Source organism: Sphaerodactylus townsendi, linkage group LG03, assembly GCF_021028975.2.
Source record: "Sphaerodactylus townsendi isolate TG3544 linkage group LG03, MPM_Stown_v2.3, whole genome shotgun sequence".
Lineage (NCBI taxonomy): Eukaryota > Metazoa > Chordata > Lepidosauria > Squamata > Sphaerodactylidae > Sphaerodactylus > Sphaerodactylus townsendi.
In genome coordinates this window covers 25779-46871 of record NC_059427.1, presented here as the reverse complement: position 1 = coordinate 46871, position 21093 = coordinate 25779, and the positions used below count along the sequence as shown (strand labels likewise).

General features: G+C 50.6%; 2 protein-coding genes across 3 annotated transcripts in view; one reads left to right on the top strand and one right to left on the bottom strand.

Moving 5' to 3' along the window:
• Window positions 1-21093, top strand: part of LOC125428824 (mamu class II histocompatibility antigen, DR alpha chain-like) — a 47277-nt gene that overhangs the window by 23427 nt on the left and 2757 nt on the right. The window lies entirely within an intron of this gene.
• LOC125428823 (H-2 class II histocompatibility antigen, E-S beta chain-like) lies at window positions 8559-14451 on the bottom strand. 2 transcript variants are annotated; one of them, XM_048489503.1, is made up of 6 exons: window positions 14333-14451; window positions 12548-12826; window positions 11806-12087; window positions 10689-10802; window positions 10423-10446; window positions 8559-8824 (listed from the first exon to the last, which is right to left on the bottom strand). In XM_048489503.1, exons 1-6 carry the CDS (start codon window positions 14427-14429, stop codon window positions 8811-8813), a joined length of 810 nt encoding a protein of 269 aa, XP_048345460.1. In that variant the 5' UTR covers window positions 14430-14451; the 3' UTR covers window positions 8559-8810. The 2 variants fall into 2 exon arrangements, with proteins under 2 accessions (XP_048345460.1, XP_048345461.1); XM_048489504.1 differs by lacking the exon at window positions 10423-10446.

Here is a 21093-nt window from a genome sequence, read left to right as displayed (position 1 = left end):
CAGCGCCCCCTCCCCAGGGTCCGCCGTTGTGGGAAGCAGTCAGAAGAAGAGAAGAAGAGTTTGGATTTATATCCCCCCCTTTCTCTCCTGTAGGAGACTCAAAAGGGCTTACAATCTCCTTGCCCTTCTTCCCCCCCCCCCCCAACAAACACCCTGTGAGGTAGGTGGGGCTGAGAGAGCTCCGAAAAGCTGTGACTAGCCCAAGGTCACCCAGCTGGCGTGTGTAGGAGTGCACAGGCTAATCTGAATTCCCCCAGATAAGCCTCCACAGCTCAGGCGGCAGAGCGGGGAATCAAACCCGGTTCCTCCAGATTAGGATGCACCTGCTCTTAACCACTAGGCCACTGCTGCTCACAAAGGCAGTCTACCCCTGAAGCCTGGCATTTAATTGGCCTTGATGCCCTGGCATTGAATCTCTCTGTGAGACAGGGTGCGAGGGGGCAGGAGGGCGGTTGTGACCCCACCTCATAGGGCTGTTGAGAGAATACTACAGAGAGGAGAACAACGCTGTATGTACTTTAACTCCCCAATGGAAAGGAACATGAAATATAAATAGACATAATCAATGAACAGATGTCCCACTGTTTTCAATAAGCCGAGCTTTGGGGTGTACCAGTCTGCAATCTACCCATATAGTCATAAACATGTTAACTCCAGTGAACAACCCCGTGAGTTTAGCACTTCTTAACCACAGTTTGGAGACCATAAAATTCCAGCCTTAATGCGCTTAGCCGTATTTTTTAGACATGACTTGAGTTACATTCCTGCTTATTAAATACTTCTCTTCACAACCAAGAGAACTGATACGGCGCTTCACCCCAAGCCGGGCAACTTGTCTGAACTTGAGCTGAAGTTCAGCATCTCCAAGAGACCTCACACCAGTCAGATGAGGCACAGGTTCCCCCTAGACCCGTATCAGGTTGTGAAGAGAAGTATTTAATAAGCAGGAATGTAGCTCAAACCATGTCTAAAAATACAATGCCAGCTTTCAGTTTTTATAAAAGGAAGGAAAGATGGAGCCATGCATACTGAGAGAGGCCAGATCTCTGCAGATCTCAGCCATGGCTTACAGACGCAGAGTCCTTTGGCCAGGATCCACCAGAGCTCACTCCTCCGCTGAGGGACACACAAACTCATGGGGTGTTGTGTGGCTTCCGGGCTGCATGGCCATTTTCCAGAAGCATTTTCTCCTGATGTTTTGCCTGCATCTGTGGCTGACATCTTCAGAGGGTCTTCAGGTGCTTCTAGAACACGGCCATATTGCCCAGAAACCACATAACACCCCAGTGATTCCAGCTGTGAAAGCCTTCTACATTGAACACAAACTCATCTTTGGAGATCGCCAAACCTGTGAAGAAAAAGGAAACTTTTTTCAACTCAGTGATAAATACAACAATCCACGAATCTATCATTAAAGATAAAATTATAAAACATGTAGAAAAGCAAGACCTGCTGAGGAAGAGTCAGCATGGCTTTTGCAGAGGCAAGTCCTGTCTTACAAACTTACTAGAGTTCTTTGAGGGTAAAAAAATAGGCGTCGGTTTATAAGGCGTGTCCTGTGCATATTGTCTACTTCGATTTCCAAAAGGCTTTTGACAAAGTTCCTCACCAGAGACTATTGAGAAAACTCAGCAATGAAGGAATAAGAGGGGAAGTCTTCCTAGGGATTAAAAACTGGTTGAGAAACAGGAAGCAAAGAGTGGGTGTAAATGGGAAGTTCTCACAATGGAGAGATGTAGGGAGTGGTGTCCCCCAAGGATCCGTTTTGGGACCAGTGCTCTTTAACCTATTCATAAATGACCTGGAAGTAGGGGTGGGTAGCATGGTGGCCAAGTTTGTAGATGATACCAAATTAGGTAGGGTAGTGAGAACCACAAAGGATTGCGAAGAGCTCCAAGCGGACCTTGATAAATTAGGTGAGTGGGCTAAGAAATGGCAAATGCAGTTCAATGTAGCAAAATGTAAAGTGATGCACATAGGGGCCAAAAATCCAAACTTCACTTACATGCTACAAGGGTCAGTGCTATCAATCACAGACCAGGAAAGGGATTTGGGCGTCTTAGTTGATAGTTCCATGGGAATGTCAACTCAATGCATGGCAGCTGTGAAAAAGGCAAACTCTATGCTGGGGATAATTAGGAAAGGAATTGATAATAAAACTGCAAGGATTGTCATGCCCTTAAGCCGTGGTGCAAACGCACTTGGAGTACTGTGTTCAGTTCTGGTCGCCACATCTCAAAAAGGATATTGAAGAGATAGAAAAAGTGCAGAGAAGGGCAACGAGGAAGATTGAAGGACTAGAGCACCTTCCTTATGAGGAGAGGCTGCAGCATTTGGGACTCTTTAGTTTGGAGAGGAAACGTCTGAGGGGGGATATGATTGAAGTCCATAAAATTATGCATCGGGTAGATAATGTCAACAGAGAGGAATATGGGGGAATATGGGGGAAAGAATATGGGGGAAAGCCGACAGGAGCTGAGGTGACTTCGGTTCGGAATACAGAGTCCATGGGGATGCAGACAGAGAGGGAGGTTTTTCTAAATCAACCACATACAAGTGAGGAGCATAGCAATGTAATAAGTGAAAGTGTCTACAAAAGGCTAGAGGGCAAAACACATTATACAAATCCCAGGTTTTTCAGGGACAGGAGAGCAGGAGTGATACAAGCAGTGTCTCTATGCTTGCTAATTAGTAGAAGCTTTACTTTTGGCCTCCTTAAAATGGGGAGCTGGAGTAGCCAGGAGTTCTTGAAGGAGGACATTGGATATAGTTAGGCATTACAGGAACATGGTGGAATGAGGGAGAACCAGTGGGATGCTGTTATCCCCGTGATTTACAGGCTCCGTTACAGGAAGGATAGGACAGAAGGCGTGATGGGGGTGGGGTGGGCCTCTACATCAAAGATACATAGTGTCACATAAAATAGACAAGAGCAGGGGGAGCTGATTCCTCTACATTGTGAAGCATCCGTGGATAGCAATACCAGGGGTGAAGCATAGCTTTCAACATTAGGAATATATTATCGTCCCCTGACCAAAGTGCACCTAAGAGGATTCTGGAGATGGAAAAAGAAAATTAGAGAGAGGCCAACAAAAACAAAATGTCGCGGGTATTATTGATGATTTTAACTATCCCCATATAAACTGGAAAAAATACATGTTCAAGATCACTTGGTAAGGAGAGAAACAATTCCTGGATATGCTAGAAATGACTGTGGTTTAGGAGCAGATGGTTTGCTAGAACCAACCAGGGAGATGCGGAGTCCCAGATCTAATTTTATGTGGGACCCAGGACCTGGTGCAGGAAGTCAAAGTGTTGTTGAGTTTCCGATAGAGAACAGCGACCACAATGCTATCCAGATTCAGTATCTCTGCGATGTGAACAAAGTGGACAACTACTAAGGTAGTTACATTTGCCTTCAGAAAGCGAAATTTCTCAAAGATGAGGGGGATAGTGCGCAGGAAGCTGAAAGGGAAAATCAAGAGAGTCAAAAATGTCCGGGTTAAGGTGCTTGGAGGTTCCCATTTAAAAACACAGTCTTAAAAGCTCAGCTGGAATGTGTTCACTTGAGTTAGGAAAGGCAGCTGACAGTCCAAAAGAAAGCCACCATGGTTAACAAAGGGAGGTTGAGGAAGGTATTAGGAAAAAAAAAGATGTCTTTTAGAAAATGGAAGTCCAACTTAACCGATGAGAAGAATACCAGAGAGAGACACAAATGGCATTGGCAAAAGAGAAGCAAGTTAGCTGTAAGGGAGGCAAAAAAGGATTATGAGGAACGCATAGCTGCGAACATCAAGACTAGTAATAAACAGTTCTTCAAAGTACATCAAAAGAAAGCAGGGAAGCCAGCTAGGGAGGCGGTAGGCCCGTTGAATGATGAAGGAACAAAAGGTGTGCTAAAAGATGACAGGGAGATTGCAGAGAAGCTGAATAAATTCTTTGCATCTGTCTTCACCCAAGAGGAGGTGAGGAAAATTCCTGCACCTGAACCAAGCTGTAGGAGGTGAATCCGAGGGAACTAGCGAAGATAGTGGTAGACAAGGAAGAAGTTCTGGCAGCCATTGATAAACTAAATGCTACCAAATCCCCTGGCCCCAGATTGCATTCATCAAAGAGTTCTTAAAAGGCTCAAGCATGAAATTGCTGATGTTCTCACATTAATATGCAACTTATCCCTGAAATCTGCCTCCATCCCTGAAGACTGGAAGATGGCCAATGTCACACCAATCTTTTAGAAAGGGGTCTAGGGGGGACCCAGGAAATTACAAGCCAGTCAGTTTTAGCATCTGTTCCTAGTAGAATTAGTAGAATCTATCATTAGAGATAAAGTTATTTCGAAAACATGTAGAAAAGCAAGACCTGCTGAGGAAGAGTCAGCATGGCTTTTGTAGAGAGCAAGGTCCTGTCTTACAAACTTACTACAAGGTTCTTTGAGAATTGTAAACAGGCATGTGGATAAGGGGGAACCAGTGGACATTGTCTACTTGGATTTCCAAAAGGCTTTTGACAAAGTTCCTCACCAGAGACTGTTGAGAAAACTCAGCAAGGAAGGAATAAGAGGGGAAGTCCTCCTATGGATTAAAAACTGGTTGAGGAACAGGAAACAAAGGGTGGGTATAAATGGGAAGTTCTCACAATGGAGAGATGTAAGGAGTGGTGTCCCCCAAGGATCCGTTTTGGGACCAGTGCTCTTTTAGCTTATTAAGTAAATGACACCTGGAAGTAGGGGTGGGTAGTGTAGTGGCCAAGTTTGCAGATGATACCAAATTATGTAGAGATTGGTAAGAACCACAAAAGGATTGCGAAAGAGCTCCAAACAGACCTTGATAAATTAGGTGAGTGGGCTAAGAAATGGCAAATGCAGTTCAATGTAGCTAAATGTAAAGGTAGTACACACACCAGGGGCAAAAAATCCAAAACTTCACATACACACACTACAGGGGTCAGTGCTATCAGTCACAGACCAGGAAAGGGATTTGGGCGTCTTAGTTGATAGTTCCATGGGAATGTCAACTCAATGCATGGCAGCTGTGAAAAAGGCAAACTCTATGCTGGGGATAATTAGGAAAGGAGTTGATAATAAATTAGGAAAGGAGTTGATAATGCCCTTATATAAAGCAGTGGTGCGACCGCACTTGGAGTACTGTGTTCAGTTCTGGTCGCCACATCTCAAAAAAGATATCGAAGAGATAGAAAAAGTGCAGAGAAGGGCAACGAGGATGATTGAGGGATTGGAGCACCTTCCTTATGAGGAGAGGCTGCAGCGTTTGGGACTCTTTAGTTTGGAGAGGAGACGTCTGAGGGGGGATAGGATGGAAGTCTATACAATTATGCATGGGGTAGAAAATGTTGACAGAGAGAAATTTTTCTCTCTTTCTCACTGTACTAGAACCAGGGGGCATTCATTGAAAATGCTGGGGGGAAGAATTAGGACTAATGAAAGGAAACACTTCTTCACGCAACGTGTGATTGGTGTTTGGAATATGCTGCCACAGGAGGTGGTGATGGCCACTAACCTGGATAGCTTTAAAAGGGGCTTGGACAGATTTATGGAGGAGAAGTCAATCTATGGCTACCAATCTTGATCCTCCTTGATCTCAGATTGCAAATGCCTTAGCAGACCAGGCGCTCAGGAGCAGCAGCAGCAGAAGGCCATTGCTTTCACATCCTGCATGTGAGCTCCCAAAGGCACCTGGTGGGCCACTGCGAGTAGCAGAATGCTGGACTAGATGGACTCTGGTCTGATCCAGCAGGCTTGTTCTTATGTTCTTATGAGAGAAAAAAATTCTCTTTCTCTCACAATACTGGAACCAGGGGGCATTCATTGAAAATGCTGGGGGGAAGAATTAGGACTAATAAAAGGAAACACTTCTTCACGCAACGTGTGATTGGTGTTTGGAATATGCTGCCACAGGAGGTGGTGATGGCCACTAACCTGGATAGCTTTAAAAAGGGCTTGGACAGATTTATAGAGGAGAAGTCGATCTCTGGCTACCAATCTTGATCCTACTTGATCTCAGATTGCAAATGCCTTAGCAGACCAGGTGCTCGGGAGCAGCAGCAGAAGGCCCTTGCTTTCACCTCCTGCACGTGAGCTCCCAAAGGCACCTGGTGGGCCACTGCGAGTAGCAGAGAGCTGGACTAGATGGACTCTGGTCTGATCCAGCAGGCTAGTTAAAAAAAATGAAGTAGAAGGGTTGGGGAGTTCTCCTGATGGATCCCAAGTTTCATCAAAACTTTCAGTGTCTTCTTATGCAGGGCTTCCCTTAAATATCCTTGGGCCAAGATAGTATGATGTGACACAATCTTTGGTTTTTCACTTTCTTTCTTGGGACAGTTTTCTTCCCATTCATGATACTTGCCTAGACTGTTAAAGCAATAATAATAAATATGCAACACAATGTAACAAAAAAGTCTGCTATGGAACATGGCTTCATCCAATGACCCAACAGTAAAAGGATCTGGTGGAAACGATACAAGAATTGCAAGAAATACTCAACTGTACGACTTCAATCCAAAATAAAGAAACCATAGTTATAAACTGTAGCTTTTATTTGGCAATCAAAGAGTAACAATCGGATAGAGGACTCTGAGAGGCTTAAATTCCCATTGCCTACCCTGCCCCTCTGAACACAAGGTGCCCACCCCCTGTTCCCACAACATCAAAGGAGAAAGTAAGAAAGTACAAAGCCTACACAGCATCCACGGAGGAAGTACAAAGGATAGGAAACATTTCACACCAAAAAGGATGAGAGCCAACTGGCCCGGCCAGGGGGGAGTGCTGACACCAGAGTGAGAGCAAGCTCCACTGGCCCAGCTCCCTTTCCCCAAATGACAGAAGAATCTCATTCTGACAGCAACAAGTAATTAAATGCCTGTTGGAAAAGCTCCATTGTGTAAGGCCAGAGGGAGCTACCAAGGCCCCACAGAGCGTGCACATCCTCTGATGCAGCATTCTATAAGAACAGGGCCACCACAGAGAAGACCCTTGCATTGGTAGAGGAGAGGAGAGCCATTTGAAGGGCAGACACCAGGAAAGATTGTGGGATGAAGAGCATAGGCAATGAGTGGGGTGGCAGAAGGAGAGGTGGTTCTCCAGACCACAGAAGAGAGGAGGAGAAGGTGTGGAAGCTCTCCAGCGCCAACAGGAGAGAGTGGTGGAGTGGGGAGAGATATTGACTCTGGTGTCAGCTGCCTGGCCCAATCCAAGGCACGAGTTCTCACCTTTCAGGACCCTGGACAGCGGACACAGCCGCCTCTGGGATCACTCCTCACTCACTCAGGAATTCAGGAAAGACTTGATCACCCCCTCCCTGTACTTAGGACTGGGAAGGGGAGAGGTCGTCTTCCTCATGACGGTGCCCTTTTTGAGTCTCCTCTCTGGATTAAGCAGTGCCCCGTCTCCATGGCAAACTGTTTCTCTTCCCTCCCCAGGTGAAATCCCCTTTGCAAAAGAAGAGTTGCTGGTGAGTGTTTACGTTGCTGAGTCTCACTCCAGGCCTGATCCAGACTTTGCAAGCAAGGAAGGACTCCCTCCGAGCAGGAAGCTACTTCCAACCGGTTGTTTCCGGCCAACCCCCCAGCCTTCTATCTGTAGGCGAGTTAGACTGAGAATTGGGCTGTGGTCTCCCATCTGAGTCAGCTCCTGGTGGGCACCTTGGGAATTTTGAGGGTGCGGAGGGAGGGGGCACATCATGAGGACTGGGGGGGGGGCAATTTCAAAATATTAGGAAGTTAGAAGCTCCGAAGACAGAGAGACCTCTGGCACAAACAAACACACCATCTCCTGATTGTAGGGGTGAGTCGAGTAACGGGGGGAGGAGGGCTTAAAATGGGTGCGGAGCTGCTTCGCCCCCTCCCATTTGGAGAATCGGGGCCGCTTGTTTCCCATCCAGGCAGGTTGACCTTGCTCCCACCCCCACCCCCTTCTCTTTTCTTTCGCTGCCCCCACCCATCTCCCCGCTCACTCGTGCAAACAAGTCTGAAACCGGATTCTTTTTGAGCGCTCCCCCCTCCCACCGAAATGCTGACTGGCGTGAGGGAGGTCATGCCTGTGCAAAAAAAGGGGGGGGACAGCTGGCCAGGACCCCCCAGGATCCCCTTCCTGCTGGATGACTCCGCCCCCCTCTCACCGCATCCCAGGCCTGCCTTTGCACCGGGCCGGGTGGGGAGAGAATCAAAGTGCCCCCGCCTCGCTTTTCCTCCTTTTAACTGGCTCCCGTGGGGCAGGGAGCTTGGGGGATATAGGCAAGTAGTTTGCGCAGAAGCCCCAGAATTGTCTTTGCTGATGTTTGCCTTATGCCTCGAAATAAAGAACTTCGAGCAAATCTACAGTTTCTATTATTTTCCGACCCAGGGTCTGACACAACCCTACCCTGTAGGATTGTCGTTGGAGGAAATAGGGTGAGGGGTGATAACTGTGTAATCTGTTTGGAGCTCCTCAGAGGAGGGGGTGTGATAAAATCTAAACGGAGAGGCTCAGCCAGAACTCACACAGACAACTCTCTATACAGTATTTTTTTAATGAGAAAAAAATCCCAAAGTGAAACAGTCTCTCCAGTAAAAGTCATCAACAAAGAGTAATAAATACAATTTTTGTAGCCTTTTCGAAGCAGCAATTGTTAGCAGTTCTCGCCAAATCGGGAGCTTTCTAGCAGTCCCAGCGATTTCAGCATCATTCAGTCAAAGTACGGCCTGACGGTTCCTGTGTGTGTGTTTGTGTTCAGGGGAGGGAGATCAGTAGATCTGTATGAAAATCTTGTTTGCTGAAGAAAATGATTTCTCTGATGTCAGAACTGTGGCCGTCAGGCCTAACCGATGAGCCCTGTCAGGAAACAGGGAAATATGTTATATTAGCTGCCCCTGATCTAGGCAGGGATAAAGGCCCAGTTGTACTCCGGGAAAGAACTGATTGATTTTATTTATTTTTATTTATCCCATTTGTACCCCACCTTTCTCCACACTGGAGACTTAAAGCTGCTTACAACATCTTTTCCTCATCCTCAGTTTTAGCCTCATAACAACCCTGCAAGGTGGGTTTAACTCAGGGTGTGTGACTGACCCAAGGTCACCAAGAGAGCTTTCGTAGAAGAGTGTGACTTCAAACCTGGGTCTCCTAGACCCTAGTCCAGTGGTGACGAACCTTTGGCACTCCAGATGTTATGGACTACAATTCCCATCAGCCCCTGCCAGCATGGCCAATTGGCCATAACATCTGGAGTGCCAAAGGTTCGCTGTCACGGCCCTAGTCTGACACTCTGACCACCACACTGGCTGTTACCCTGGCAGAGATCTCTCCAGCTCCCTATAACCTGCTCAGAGTTTCACAGAGTTGGGAGAGACCCCAAGGGTAAGGTGACCAGATTGTCTGCCACAACCAGGACCAGGAAGCGATGTGATGAGTAGAGTACGCGCGTGTGGCCTGAGGAGCACACTGCCTTTGGGGGCACTCCCCAGTTTCCATGCCCTGTCACAGGGCAGGAAGCGGGAGCGCCTTAGAAGGCAATCTTGTTGCCTTCCAAAAATTGGGACAGTTAAAAAAACCCGTGGGACGCGGGACAAATTGGTTTAAGGTGGGACTGTCCTGCCAAAAGCAGGACATCTGGTCACCTTGCCCAAGGGCCATCGAGTCCAACCCCCTGGCCATGCAGGAACACACAGTCAAAGCACTCCCCACATATGCTCATCCAGCCTCTGTTTCAAAACCTCCAAAGGAGGAGACTCCACCACTCTCCCAGGCAGTGAATTCCACTGCTGAACAGCCCTGACAGTCAGGAAGTTCTTCCTAATGTTTAGGTGGAATCTCTTTTCCTGCACCTTGAACCCATGACTCCTGGTCCTAGTCTCTGAGGCAACAGAAAACAAGCTCGCTCCCTCTTCGACATGACATCCCTTCAAATAGCTAAACATGGTTATCATGTCACCCCTTAACCTACGCTTCTCCAGACTAAACATCCCGATAGCCATGTTCCCTAAGTCTCTCCTCATAGAAGAATTCCAGACCTTTCACCATCTTAGTCTGCCGTTCTCTGTTTTGGGAATGCAACAGGAAGGAGGGAGGCATCAAAGATTCCTTCTTCTACCTCTTCTGCTCATTTTAGGAATGTCAGGCAGGTTATGCAGGAAGGTGTGTGAGTTACACACAGCCTCATGCTGGGGGTGGGGAGGACGGAAGAGATCCATCAGGCCTCAGGGATGACTCGCACCTGCATCTTCCATCTACAGTGCAGGTGATAACACCACTGGCCTACCTCACAGGGAAGGATGACAGAGATACCGTTTCTGAAGTATCTGGAACACTCACAAGTCGGTGCAAAATGTCAGTGGCTTTGTGCAGCCAGCTTAACCCGTGGGCTGTTCCTACATTCCAGGTAAGATTAAAACCAAGTAACATAATTGGAGGAGATGTACAGAGACCCTTACCTGCTGCAGGTGTGTTGAGAGATACTACAGAGAAAGAGAGGGAGATTTGCAAAATTTCTGTTTTTGTCAGGTTTGGGGGGGGGGGCTTACATTAATAGTTGCAGACCAACTTTGTATGCAGAACCAGAAGAAAGAGACCCCCCCCAACCAGGTGCCTGGTGTTTACTGGGGGCCTCAAATTCAGAGGTGGGGAGAAGAAACTGGAAGGGATCGCCCCCTCCCCATTCCGTTCCTCTCTCTCCAGCCCCCCACCCCATGGCCCTTACCTCTCCTATTCCTCAGGTAGAGGGAGACTGGCACTGCCCCAAAGACCACCCCCAGCACGGCCCCCAAGGCTCCGGTCCACATTTTGTTCTTGGAAGAGTTTGACATCTTTGGCTCTGTGGGAAAAGGAAGAAGCCTCACGTGAGGAGACAGATCGGGGCCAGGCTGGTCTCTTAGCCATTAGATTTCTCAAGGGGAATCCGGTCTGGGAGCTACACAAGGGCGTGGCCCACACTCAGCCCAGATTTTACAGATCCCAGCATCTAGGCTGGGCTGTGAAGGTTGCATGTCTGAGTTCCCGTTCAAATCCTGCACCACTTCCTGGAAGGAGCAGGGTGTGGAGTGGTGGGAGATGCATCATTCCTGGGGCATTTACAGTGTTTTCACTATCAAAGCGAAGCAGAGAACAAAAATATGCCTTGATGAAAATCTAACAAATGATAAATGTTTTAGGGGAAATGTCCCGGATTGAGACCTCTGGTTCGAAACAGAGGCAAAGCAACTCTTAGCAGAGAGCAGGGGGTCCTTTGGATACAGAGAGGGTCTCCAGACACCCCCCCCCCCACAGGGCTTCTGACTTCAGTGGACTTTGTGGGGCTTCTGGGGCCCTGTTCTTCAGACCAGCCAAATCCCCAAAATAAGGCATCTTTCTTGGCAATTATGAACCTCCCAGAAAGGAGAGGAAGGCCTGAAGAGACTCCACAATCTCTTCCACAAGTCTGCAGGAACCAGAAGCCACCTTCAGAATGGTGTGAAAATACACAAAACTGGGTCAGGAACCCCTGGTGAACAGCCACGGCGAGGGACATCTCAGAAATCGACCCCTGCCTTTCTCTCCCCCTCCTTTCGGCGAGGGACATCTCAGAAATCGACCCCTGCCTTTCTCTCCCCCTCCTTTCGTTCCATCTTGGTTGTGGAACATGTAAGAATTTATTTGCAAGGTCAGGACTCGATCTGACACCACCTGTCCAGCCGGAACCCTCCCTGGGAAGTTACCAGCTGGGTCAGCTCAGTCTGAGCTCCTCACAGTGGAGGAAGGAGCCTGGAACTCCCCTCCGGCAATGTGGGATTGTGTGTCCCTAAGAGAGGGGAAAAGGGGGAAGCCCCCGAGTCTCTCACCCCACAGGACGGTGATGGGCTCCTTCAGGCTGCTGTGCTCCACCTGGCAGGCATAGACGTCTCCCCGCTTGGGCACCATCTCCAGCATCCCCTGGTTGTGGAAGGTCCAGTCCCCGTTCTGGAGCTCATCCGCGTATCCCACCCCTTCCGTCTGCTCCTGCCCGTTCTTCAGCCACCGGATGGTCACCTCCGAGGGATAATAACCGGCCGCGGTGCAGATGAGGAGTCTGTGGTGGGCCCGGGGGTCACCCTTGGTGTGGGAAATTGTCACTGTGGGCTGAACTGGGGAGTGAGAAGAGGGAGAACTTTAGAGACAGGGGAGATCCAGAAGAGCACAGATCGAGAAAAGGACGCTGTGACGGTCTGCAGGTCGAGGGGTAATTGTAAGTGCAGTTCTGTCAGAGGATAAAGAAATGTAAGGGGTTAACTTTAAGGAGCTTCGCCCGATTGGCTGGCTGGCACTGCAGCTGTTTAAAAGGCCAGAGGGTGGGTGTTCCAGATGTTGGAAGAAAGGGACTGTGCGCTGTTTCCTGCCTCATCCTACAGAGGGTTGTTTTTTTTTACTAGCGAGCTAGTGGCTAGATAGGGACTTAGGAATTTGTCACCTTTACTCTATCAGGCTGACTCTATCCCATTGATGTAGACTGGGATCGCTCCCTCCCTTGCTTCCCCCGGCTGCTTCCGCCTCCCGCCGCTCTCCCGCCCCCGCCCCCCCAACTACTCCGCCCGCCCGCCAGCTCACACTTCCAGGCGGCGACGCCGTCTTGCTGGTCGAGCGCGTAGTTGTCGCGGCAGAACCAGTCCACGGAGGCCCGCTTGTCCTCCAGGCGCAACTTCTGGCTGTTCCAGAGTCGAGCGACGGGCTCCCCCAGCCCCGTGACGGCCTCGAAGGTCCCGCGGCGGCTGTCGAAGCGCACCAGCTCCTGCCGGTCGTAGATGTACCTTTCCAGGTAGCGCACCTGCCCGGCCGTCCCGTTGGCGAAGTAGCACTCGTACTTCCACTGGAGCAGGAAGTGGGGGGCTGTGGCGAGGACGGGGGGGGGCAGAGAGAAGGGTCACCGTTGGGGGACAACAAACACCCCCACCCACCCCCAGACGGGAGGCGGAGGAAGGGGGGCTGGAATTGCAGGTACTGTTTGCAGGGGTAGGGAACCTGCGGCTCTCCAGATGTTCAGGAACTACAATTCCCATCAGCCCCTTCCTGCATGGCCAATTGGCCATGCAGGAAGGGGCTGATGGGAATTGTAGTTCCTGAACATCTGGAGAGCCGCAGGTTCCCTACCCCTGCCCTACGGGAACCTGCGGCTCTCCAGATGTTCAGGAACTACAATTCCCATCAGCCCCTATCAGCATAGCCAATTGGCCATGCTGATAGGGGCTGATGGGAATTGTAGTTCCTGAACATCTGGAGAGCCGCAGGTTCCCTACCCCTGCGTGAAGTTACCCCCAAACAGACCCCGGTGCAAAGGAAACAGTAATTTTGACAGAGATCCCATCAAAAATGTTGAGGAAAAGGAAAGAATTTGTCTCTCTCTGACAAGCTATTCGCAGGGAAAGAACTTCGGGTTTCTCCAATGGGAGGAGCTAAAAGGACTGAGCCCCCCCCACCCCCCCGCAATGCACAGGCGCCCGGCCTCTTGGAAAAGTTCAGAAAATGCTTTAATGATGAGGGTTATTATATCTGGTTATTTTTTTGTCGGGGTGATGGAAATAAAGTCAGTTTTTTTTGAAACATTGATGTGTTAAACTGCCCACAGAAGAGAAGAGTTGTTTTGATTTAATATGCTTGAAGTTGAGAAAAGACTCCAGGACTGATGGATTTACTGGAATGTTTTTATAACACATAATTAACCAGAATAAATAATTTGTATACCACAGCATCTAATGAAGGATAGATTGAACTCAGGGAGACGAAGCTGTGGTTGCATTATTGCCAAAAGATCACCTGGATTTGAGTAATGTTAAAAAAATTATTGGTCAATTTCTCTGCTCAATATAGAAGATAAAAACTGAAACTCTCTCTGAAACTCTCTCCAGAAACTAGAAGATATCCCAACTGCTGAAGACTGGCTGAATAAACTTCGGGAACATGCAGTGATAGAGAAATTATCGGCATTGTTAAAATATAAAACATTAGAAAGTTTTTCTTAAAGATTGGGACCCTCTTGTGGGTTAGACTAAGCAAAGAAAATCTTTTATGCATTTGTTAACATATTTACAACATTACGGTTAAGGACTGTTTGTAGGAATATATATAAACGTCTAAATCGGGGCGGGGCAGGTTCTTCCCTGCAGGGTTTGTGTAGGTAGCTACAGCAGTAAGCAGGGTACATAATTAGGCGCTCTGGGGGCCAACCCCCCTGGGGAGTTGGGGAGTTGGGGGGTGGGGAAGGTAAGCTGTTTTAGATTCTCATTGGCCTGACAGTAGAAGAGAGTGGGAAATGAAGTAAATGAAATAACCATGTGGGTGGGTCTGTGAGGCCCCTCCCCCTTCCTCCATACGCTCCACCCCCCCAGCCGTGCTTACCTGGGGGCTTGGTTCTTCCTTCCATTCCGTGAACCATGGAGGGAGCCACAAGCACCATCAGTAAGAAAGTCACTGGTAGGATCTCTCCAGACCCCATGGCTGCCCCACGGAAACCCCACACCCAAATGGAAACTTTCTCTACTCCCTGCTGGGGAGGGGAATGACTTTGGCTTCTGAAGTCCCGTGGAAGAGGCGGGGCCGTGGACCAAAGGAGCACCAATGAGAATTCCTTCTGGGGGAGCGTCATCAGTCTCCGGACAGAAGCAGCAGCAACTGCTCCACTTTGAACAGATGTTTTGTTTTAAACCCATAGTATCAGGAAAGTCTGTGTGTTTGTACTCTCCCCCGGGGGCCAGATGGGGGCACGGCCGGGGTGGGGGGCTCTGCCTGGTACGTCTGGTGTGAGCAGGTAGTAGAGCAGCCCGAGGGCCCCAGAACCCGCGCCCCCTCCCCGGGCTCAGCCGTTGCTGTCAATGCCTGCTTGTTTCACTCCTGCCGTCCCTCCGTCAAACCACCTTTCAGTCGCGCCACCGGCCGCTCCTTGGGGATCCCCCGCCCAGGACCAGCCTCGGAGGGTTGCGGGGGGGGGGGGGTTCCAGAGGGTCCGGCTTCTGCAAGGGGAGGGCGGCCCTGCAGCCCCTGCCCGGGAGGCTCCGAGGGGGGCCGCGCAGGCAGAGGGGGCGGCTAGGCCTCTTTCGCGCTCGCTTCTGTGCTCCAGTCGCCGGGAGTTCCGTCTATCTGCGGCTCCCGCAGCTTTCTGGGGCTCCCCTTCCTGGCAACTGCTAGGTCATCGGCCAGGCCTTTTCTCATTGGCTACCCCGCCCCCGACCAGGACACGATCCGGCGTCTCTGCCCCGCGGCTCCCTCATAGCTGCCAGGCGGCCGTCTGAGAGGGCGGCAGGAATGGGGGGGCTGGTGGGGCACCTGTGGGGGCTGCTGCTGCTGCTGTTCCTCCTGGGGGCGCATGGTAAGAGACAGGGAGGCTGGAGGGAGGCTGGAAGCCCCCCCCCCCTGTTCTTTAGGGCACGCCGGGTGAATGGGTCAAGTTCGCTTGCGTGTGTCTGTGGGGAGGGGGGGAATAAGCCCATTTTCATCCCCTCTCTGGCCCCATTTTGCCCCCCACCCCCAAGTCCGTCACTTGCAGGGACGAGGAAGGGGCTCGCTCTCTCCGTCTCTCTCTCCCGGGGCTGAGTTCCAGACTCAAGCCCCCCCCCCCCCCCCCCGCAACCTATGGGAGAGCTCGATTAAGGCCGTTTCTCTTCCGACTTGGGACCCTGGAAGGAAGCGCCCCACAGACCGGTGTGTGTGTGTGTGTGTGTGTTCCTGCCTCGCTGCTGCCTGCCTGCAGACTGGGGGGGGGGGGGGGGGGGCGATGGTTTCTCTTTGCCCCGAGCAGGAGAGGGCTGTCGCCTTCCTCGGCCTCCTCTTCCTCTGGAGGGGGCGGGGGAAGCTCACTTGTGTGTTGGGGGGGTGAGAAGGCTTCCTTCCTCCTACCCCCTCAGGACGAAGCTTCGGGATCTGCAGCGGTGGGGAGGGGCGGGGGCTTCGCTCGGGCGCCTTCAGAGCAGGGGCGTAATGCCCATTGGGCAAGGTGGGCAGCTGCCCAGGGCATCACTTTGTGGGGGGGCATCAAAATGCTGGGTTCGTTTTTGGGTATTTTTAGTGGTTTTCCATTTTTGGCCTGCAGGGGGCGCAGTTTTTAGACTAGTGGCACCAAATTTTCAGCGTATCATCAGGAGACTGTCCTTATGCTACCCCCCAAGTTTGGTGAGGTTTGGTTCAGGGAGTCCAAAATTATGGACTCCCAAAGGGGATGCCCCTATCCCCCATTGTTTCCAATGGGAGTTAATAGGAGATGGGGGCTACAGTTTTGAGGGTCCATAACTTTGGCCCCCCTGAACCAAACTGCACCAAACCTGGGTGGTCTCATTAGGGAAGTCTCCTGATGAGACCCTGAAAGTTTTGAGACTGTGCCTTCAGAAATGTGCCCCCCCCCCCAGCCTGCAACCCCCATTGACAGCAATGCAGAAAACTCAATGCAGAACAAAGATTCTTGGGCAAATTTCTAGGATGTTCCTGCAGGGGGTGCATTTTTAGACATATCAGCACCAAAATTTCAGCATATCATCAGGAGACTGTCCTTATGCTACTCCCCAAGTTTGGTGAGGTTTGGTTCAAGGAGTCCAAAGTTATTGGACCCTCAATAGAGTAGCCCCCATCTCCTTAGCCAAGAATGGGGGGGATAGGGCGCCTCCTTCTAGCAGACCACCACAGCGATGGGGACCCAGGGCCCAGGGGACTCTTGCCTGATACATTATATAGCTCCTTCCCTCCTTCCCGGGGCTGCAGCAGAGAAGATGCTGGCGGAGTTCCGCTTCGTGCAGCGGGGGCTGGGCTCGGAGGAGGGCGCCGGCGAGGAAGCCTACGACATAGACCGCGAGGAGCTCTTGCACGCGGACGTGGAGCGCCTGGAGGTCGTCTGGAGGCGGCCCGAGTTCCAGCACTTCTCCGGCTTCCCCCTCGGCGGCTTGCTGGGAAACATGGCCATGATGCGCGCCCACCTGGACCACCTCATGCGCCTCTCCAACAACACCCCGGCCCAGAACGGTATATCCCCCACCCCATATAGGGCAGAAGCCTCAGCGCCCCCCCCTCCAGGCCCCCAGGTGAGAAAGGGCCTCACGGGTTCTGTATGTCCAGAATTCATGTCCCACATCCCGGCTTCAGCCCCCAAGATCCGAAGTCCCTTCTAAGCATCCTGATTCCTGTCTCCAGTGGGACCCTCTGTAGTAATGCACTGCTGACCCAGCAGCACCGTGGTAGAACGTTGGCACACCGGCGCTCCTACGGCCTTCTGGTCGCACCGCACCCCCACTCCTCATCCCCCTATGAGTCACAGGTCATGAACTATCTGGCTCAGTCACCGGGCATCCCGGACAAAGGGACAATGGTCTTGCCCCCAGGTGAGGATTAGGCCCAGACGCTTACGCTCCTCTCCGCACGTAGCAGCCAGGTGAGATCATGCATCACATGATGATCTCCCGCTCTCCCGCTCTCCCGGACTCTCCCGTTCCGCCCTTCTACACGCCCCCATTAGAATCATAATAAAAGGTGCCAGGAACCAGCACGCGGGAGATTCGCTAGGAACACGGACCCCCGCGCTCCCGCTGCTGGCGATCTCCACCAGATGTTATCTCCGCGTCTCGTCTCGTTCTTGCGCTGACTTCGCGGCGCGACTACACCCTCTCCTGAGGGCCAGTGGCGTTCCTGCCTAGGGACAGGGCGTACCCTCTGTCCCCGGGCGCCCCCATTTGGTCACGTGGTGGGGGGGGCGCGCGCCAACATTTCAGGGTCGTTTGTGTGTTTTTACATTTTAAAGTATTTTTTCACGTTCCGGCCTGCTGGGGGCGCATTTTTAAGGCTAGCGGCACCAAAATTCCAGGGTACCATCCAGAGACTGTCCTGATGATACCACCCAAATTTGGTGATGTTTGGTTCAGGGAAAGCAAAGTTATGGACCCCCAAATGGGGTGCCCCATCCCCATTGTTTTCAATGGGAGCTAACAGGGGGTTCAATTTTATGGGCTCCCAAAAGGCTTATTTTGTTTCCCCGTTCCTTCACATGAAAGCCTGTGGGCTGAGTTCTCTCAGAACTCTCTCAACTCCCCCCCCCCACCCCAGAAGCAAAGCTCACCAAGCTTGGATGCTATTACTCAAGGCCTCTTGGAGCCACCTTGAAAGTCTGGCGCCTCTATCTTCGAAAATGTGCAGCCTGCCTCAGAAATTCCTCATGAGCTACAATGGAGGCCGGTCCAGAAAGCTCAGACAGTTTGTTCCCTTTTTTTTTGCCAGTGCGGCTGACATCATTGTATCTTCAGAACAACCTTGTGAGGTAGGCCACGCTGAGAATGACCTGGGACCCGCAGGACTGCCCAGCACACTTTCATGGCAGGGGGGTGACTTGAATTTGGGGCTCTCGGGTCCTTGGGTGACCCCTGTAGCTGCTATCCCAGTCTGGTCTTCAACACTCGGGGCCCACTAGTGGCTGAAAGAGTCAGAGGAAGAGTCTCCCTGTGTAGCCATTATTCCCCACCCCTCTTTCCCCCCACTGCCCCAAATGACCATAATTCCCCCATCTCCTTCCCTCTTCCCCTTCTCCTGAGAGATCGGCGGAGGCTGCCTGTTGCCCCTCTTGCTGTGGGGCTGGTGGTTCTCCAGAGCTCGTCCCTGCATCAAGAGGCAGGTCCAGACAGAGCTCCCTCCGCACATTGGAAATATCTCCAGCAGCGTCCATGGGAGGAGTGGGGTGTCTTTCCTCTTTAGTGAGCACAGGGATTCCACTCCGGGAGCCATTTGGGCCCTGCAGAAGGGAGGCTGCTTGGGGTGGGATCCAAGACCCTCAGCTGCAGGCTCTTCTCTCCCCCCCCCCGCATCTAGTCCCCCCAAAGGTGACGCTGTACCTGAAGAACCCGGTGGCCTTGGGGGAGCCCAACCTGCTGGTCTGCCTGGCTGATGGCTTCTCGCCCCCGGTGATCAACCTGACCTGGGTGAAGAACGGGGAGGAGGTGAAGGCTGCGGATGAGACGGACTTCTACCCCAACACAGACCACTCCTTCCGCAGGTTCTCCTACCTGGCCTTCATCCCCAATGCTGAGGACATCTACTACTGCCGCGTGGAGCACTGGGGCCTGGCCCAGACACATTTACCAAGGGATGGAGTAAGGATCGGGATATGGGGGGAGAGGGAGGAAATCACTCTTTGGCCAGTGAGCCATTGTTAGGGGGGATCCTCACGGGATCACTCAAGCATCACTTGGTGACATTTTGCAAAGTGGCCAGGACAGGAGCATGAAAGAAGGGACAGGTCCTCCAGGTAGAAGAGTCTGGGAGCAGGTGGGCAGTGCCCACATTGAGGGGTGCAGCGTACATGTCTTCCCGTGAAGGGTGAAGAGCCAAGCTTGAGAGGACTTCTTGGACTTTGTGGAGAGAAGGATTTTAGATGAAAGAGAGCTGACTAAATACTCCACTGCAGTAGCTTTGCCTCTTGAGGCCCAAAGAAACCTGCATTTCTAAAAGGTGGAATACCATAGGAAACTCTGGGATCATTGCCCTCTTAGAAGGGTTTTGGGGTCAAAGGGGGGCTGGGGGGTGGAACCGATGCTGCTGGAGGATTTTATTTGTTTATTTTATTTATAGCCCCCCCCCCCCCCTCTTTACAGAGGCTCCAGGAAGATTAAACACAGTGAGTCAGTACAGCCAACAAAACTGGACACTCATCAAATAATATATTAGGAAATGGGGGGGTCTGGATCCCTTCCAGAAAGAGCAGGGAAGCCAGAGCAAGAAGCATCCACACGACACTTTAATACATACAGAAACTGCATCAAATAGGATCCCACTTGCCACGTCAAGCTATTCAGAGTAGTGATACAGTCCCAATCATTTATCAAAGCAAGTCTACTTGAACGGTTTAGTTTTCAGTTTTGCATTGTTTGTAGGAAGCCTTCCCAGACAGGCCATTCCATTAATATTATTATTATGATGATGATGTATTGTCGAAGGCTTTCACAGCCAGAATCACTGGGGTGCTGTGTGGTTTCCGGGCTGCATGGCCTTGTTCTAGCAGCATTCTCTCCTGACGTTTCACCTGCATCTGTGGCTGGCATCTTCAGAGGATCTGATAGTAGGAAAAATAGTGCAGTATATATACCTGTTGGAGTGTCCAGGGTGGGGGAACAACCATTGTCTGTTAACAAATAAAGGGTGCAATTAGCAAGCTAGATTTACATGTGTTGAGTGGGATCCACCCATTAACATGTGAGTAACAATGAAGATAGCAAGGTCAATAGGTGAGAGCATCTGAATAGAAGTAGCCGGTCCTTTGTTCCCTTTGTTTGTTTGCTGTCTAATAATAAATAAACAAAACCACCCTGAGCCTCAGGGGGAGGGCAGTATATAAAACTAATAATAAATAGTCATCCTGTGTTTGTGTGGAGCTGATTAGTCACTGTCTTGATTCTAGTGTTTTTCAGCACTGGTAGCCCAGTTTTGTTCATTTTCATGGTTTCTGCCTTTCTGTTGAAATTGTTCATGTTCTTGTGGATTTCAATGGCTTCTCTGTATAGTCTGACGTAGTGGTCGTCAGAGTGGTCCAGAATTTCTGTGTTTTCAAATAATGTTCTGTGTCCAGGTTGGTGTATCATGTGTTCTGCTATTGCTGATTTTTCTGGCTGAATTAGTCTGCAGTGCCTTTCGTGTTCTTTGATTCGTGTCTGAGCACTGCGTTTGGTGGTCCCTAAGTAGACTTGTCCACAGCTACATGGTATCACGATATGAACTTTCCTGTAATTAGCTAGAGGATCCCTCTTATCCTTTGCTGAACATAGCATTTGTTGGTACTGTAGTGGGTCCTGTAGATTGTTTGTAGAGTTATGCTTCTTCATCAGTTTTCCTATCGCAGGTCAGTGGTTCCCTTGATGTATGGTAAGAACACTTTCCCTCTAGATGGCTCTTTATCTTTGTTCATGTAGCTTGTTCTTGGTCTTGCAGTTCTTCTGATGTCTGTAGTACTACTTTGGTTTTGACGGTTGATTTATCTTGGGTTTAGGTATTTCAATGCCCAGTTCTCTTATGACCACTAGTGCCGTACTGTACATGAGCTGATTAGTTTGTTTGATGGATGTTGTTTCAATCGTCATCAGTGCCATGTTTACATCCCTTGTTATGGTTGCCAGGTCTTTTTTGGGCACCATTTTCAATGC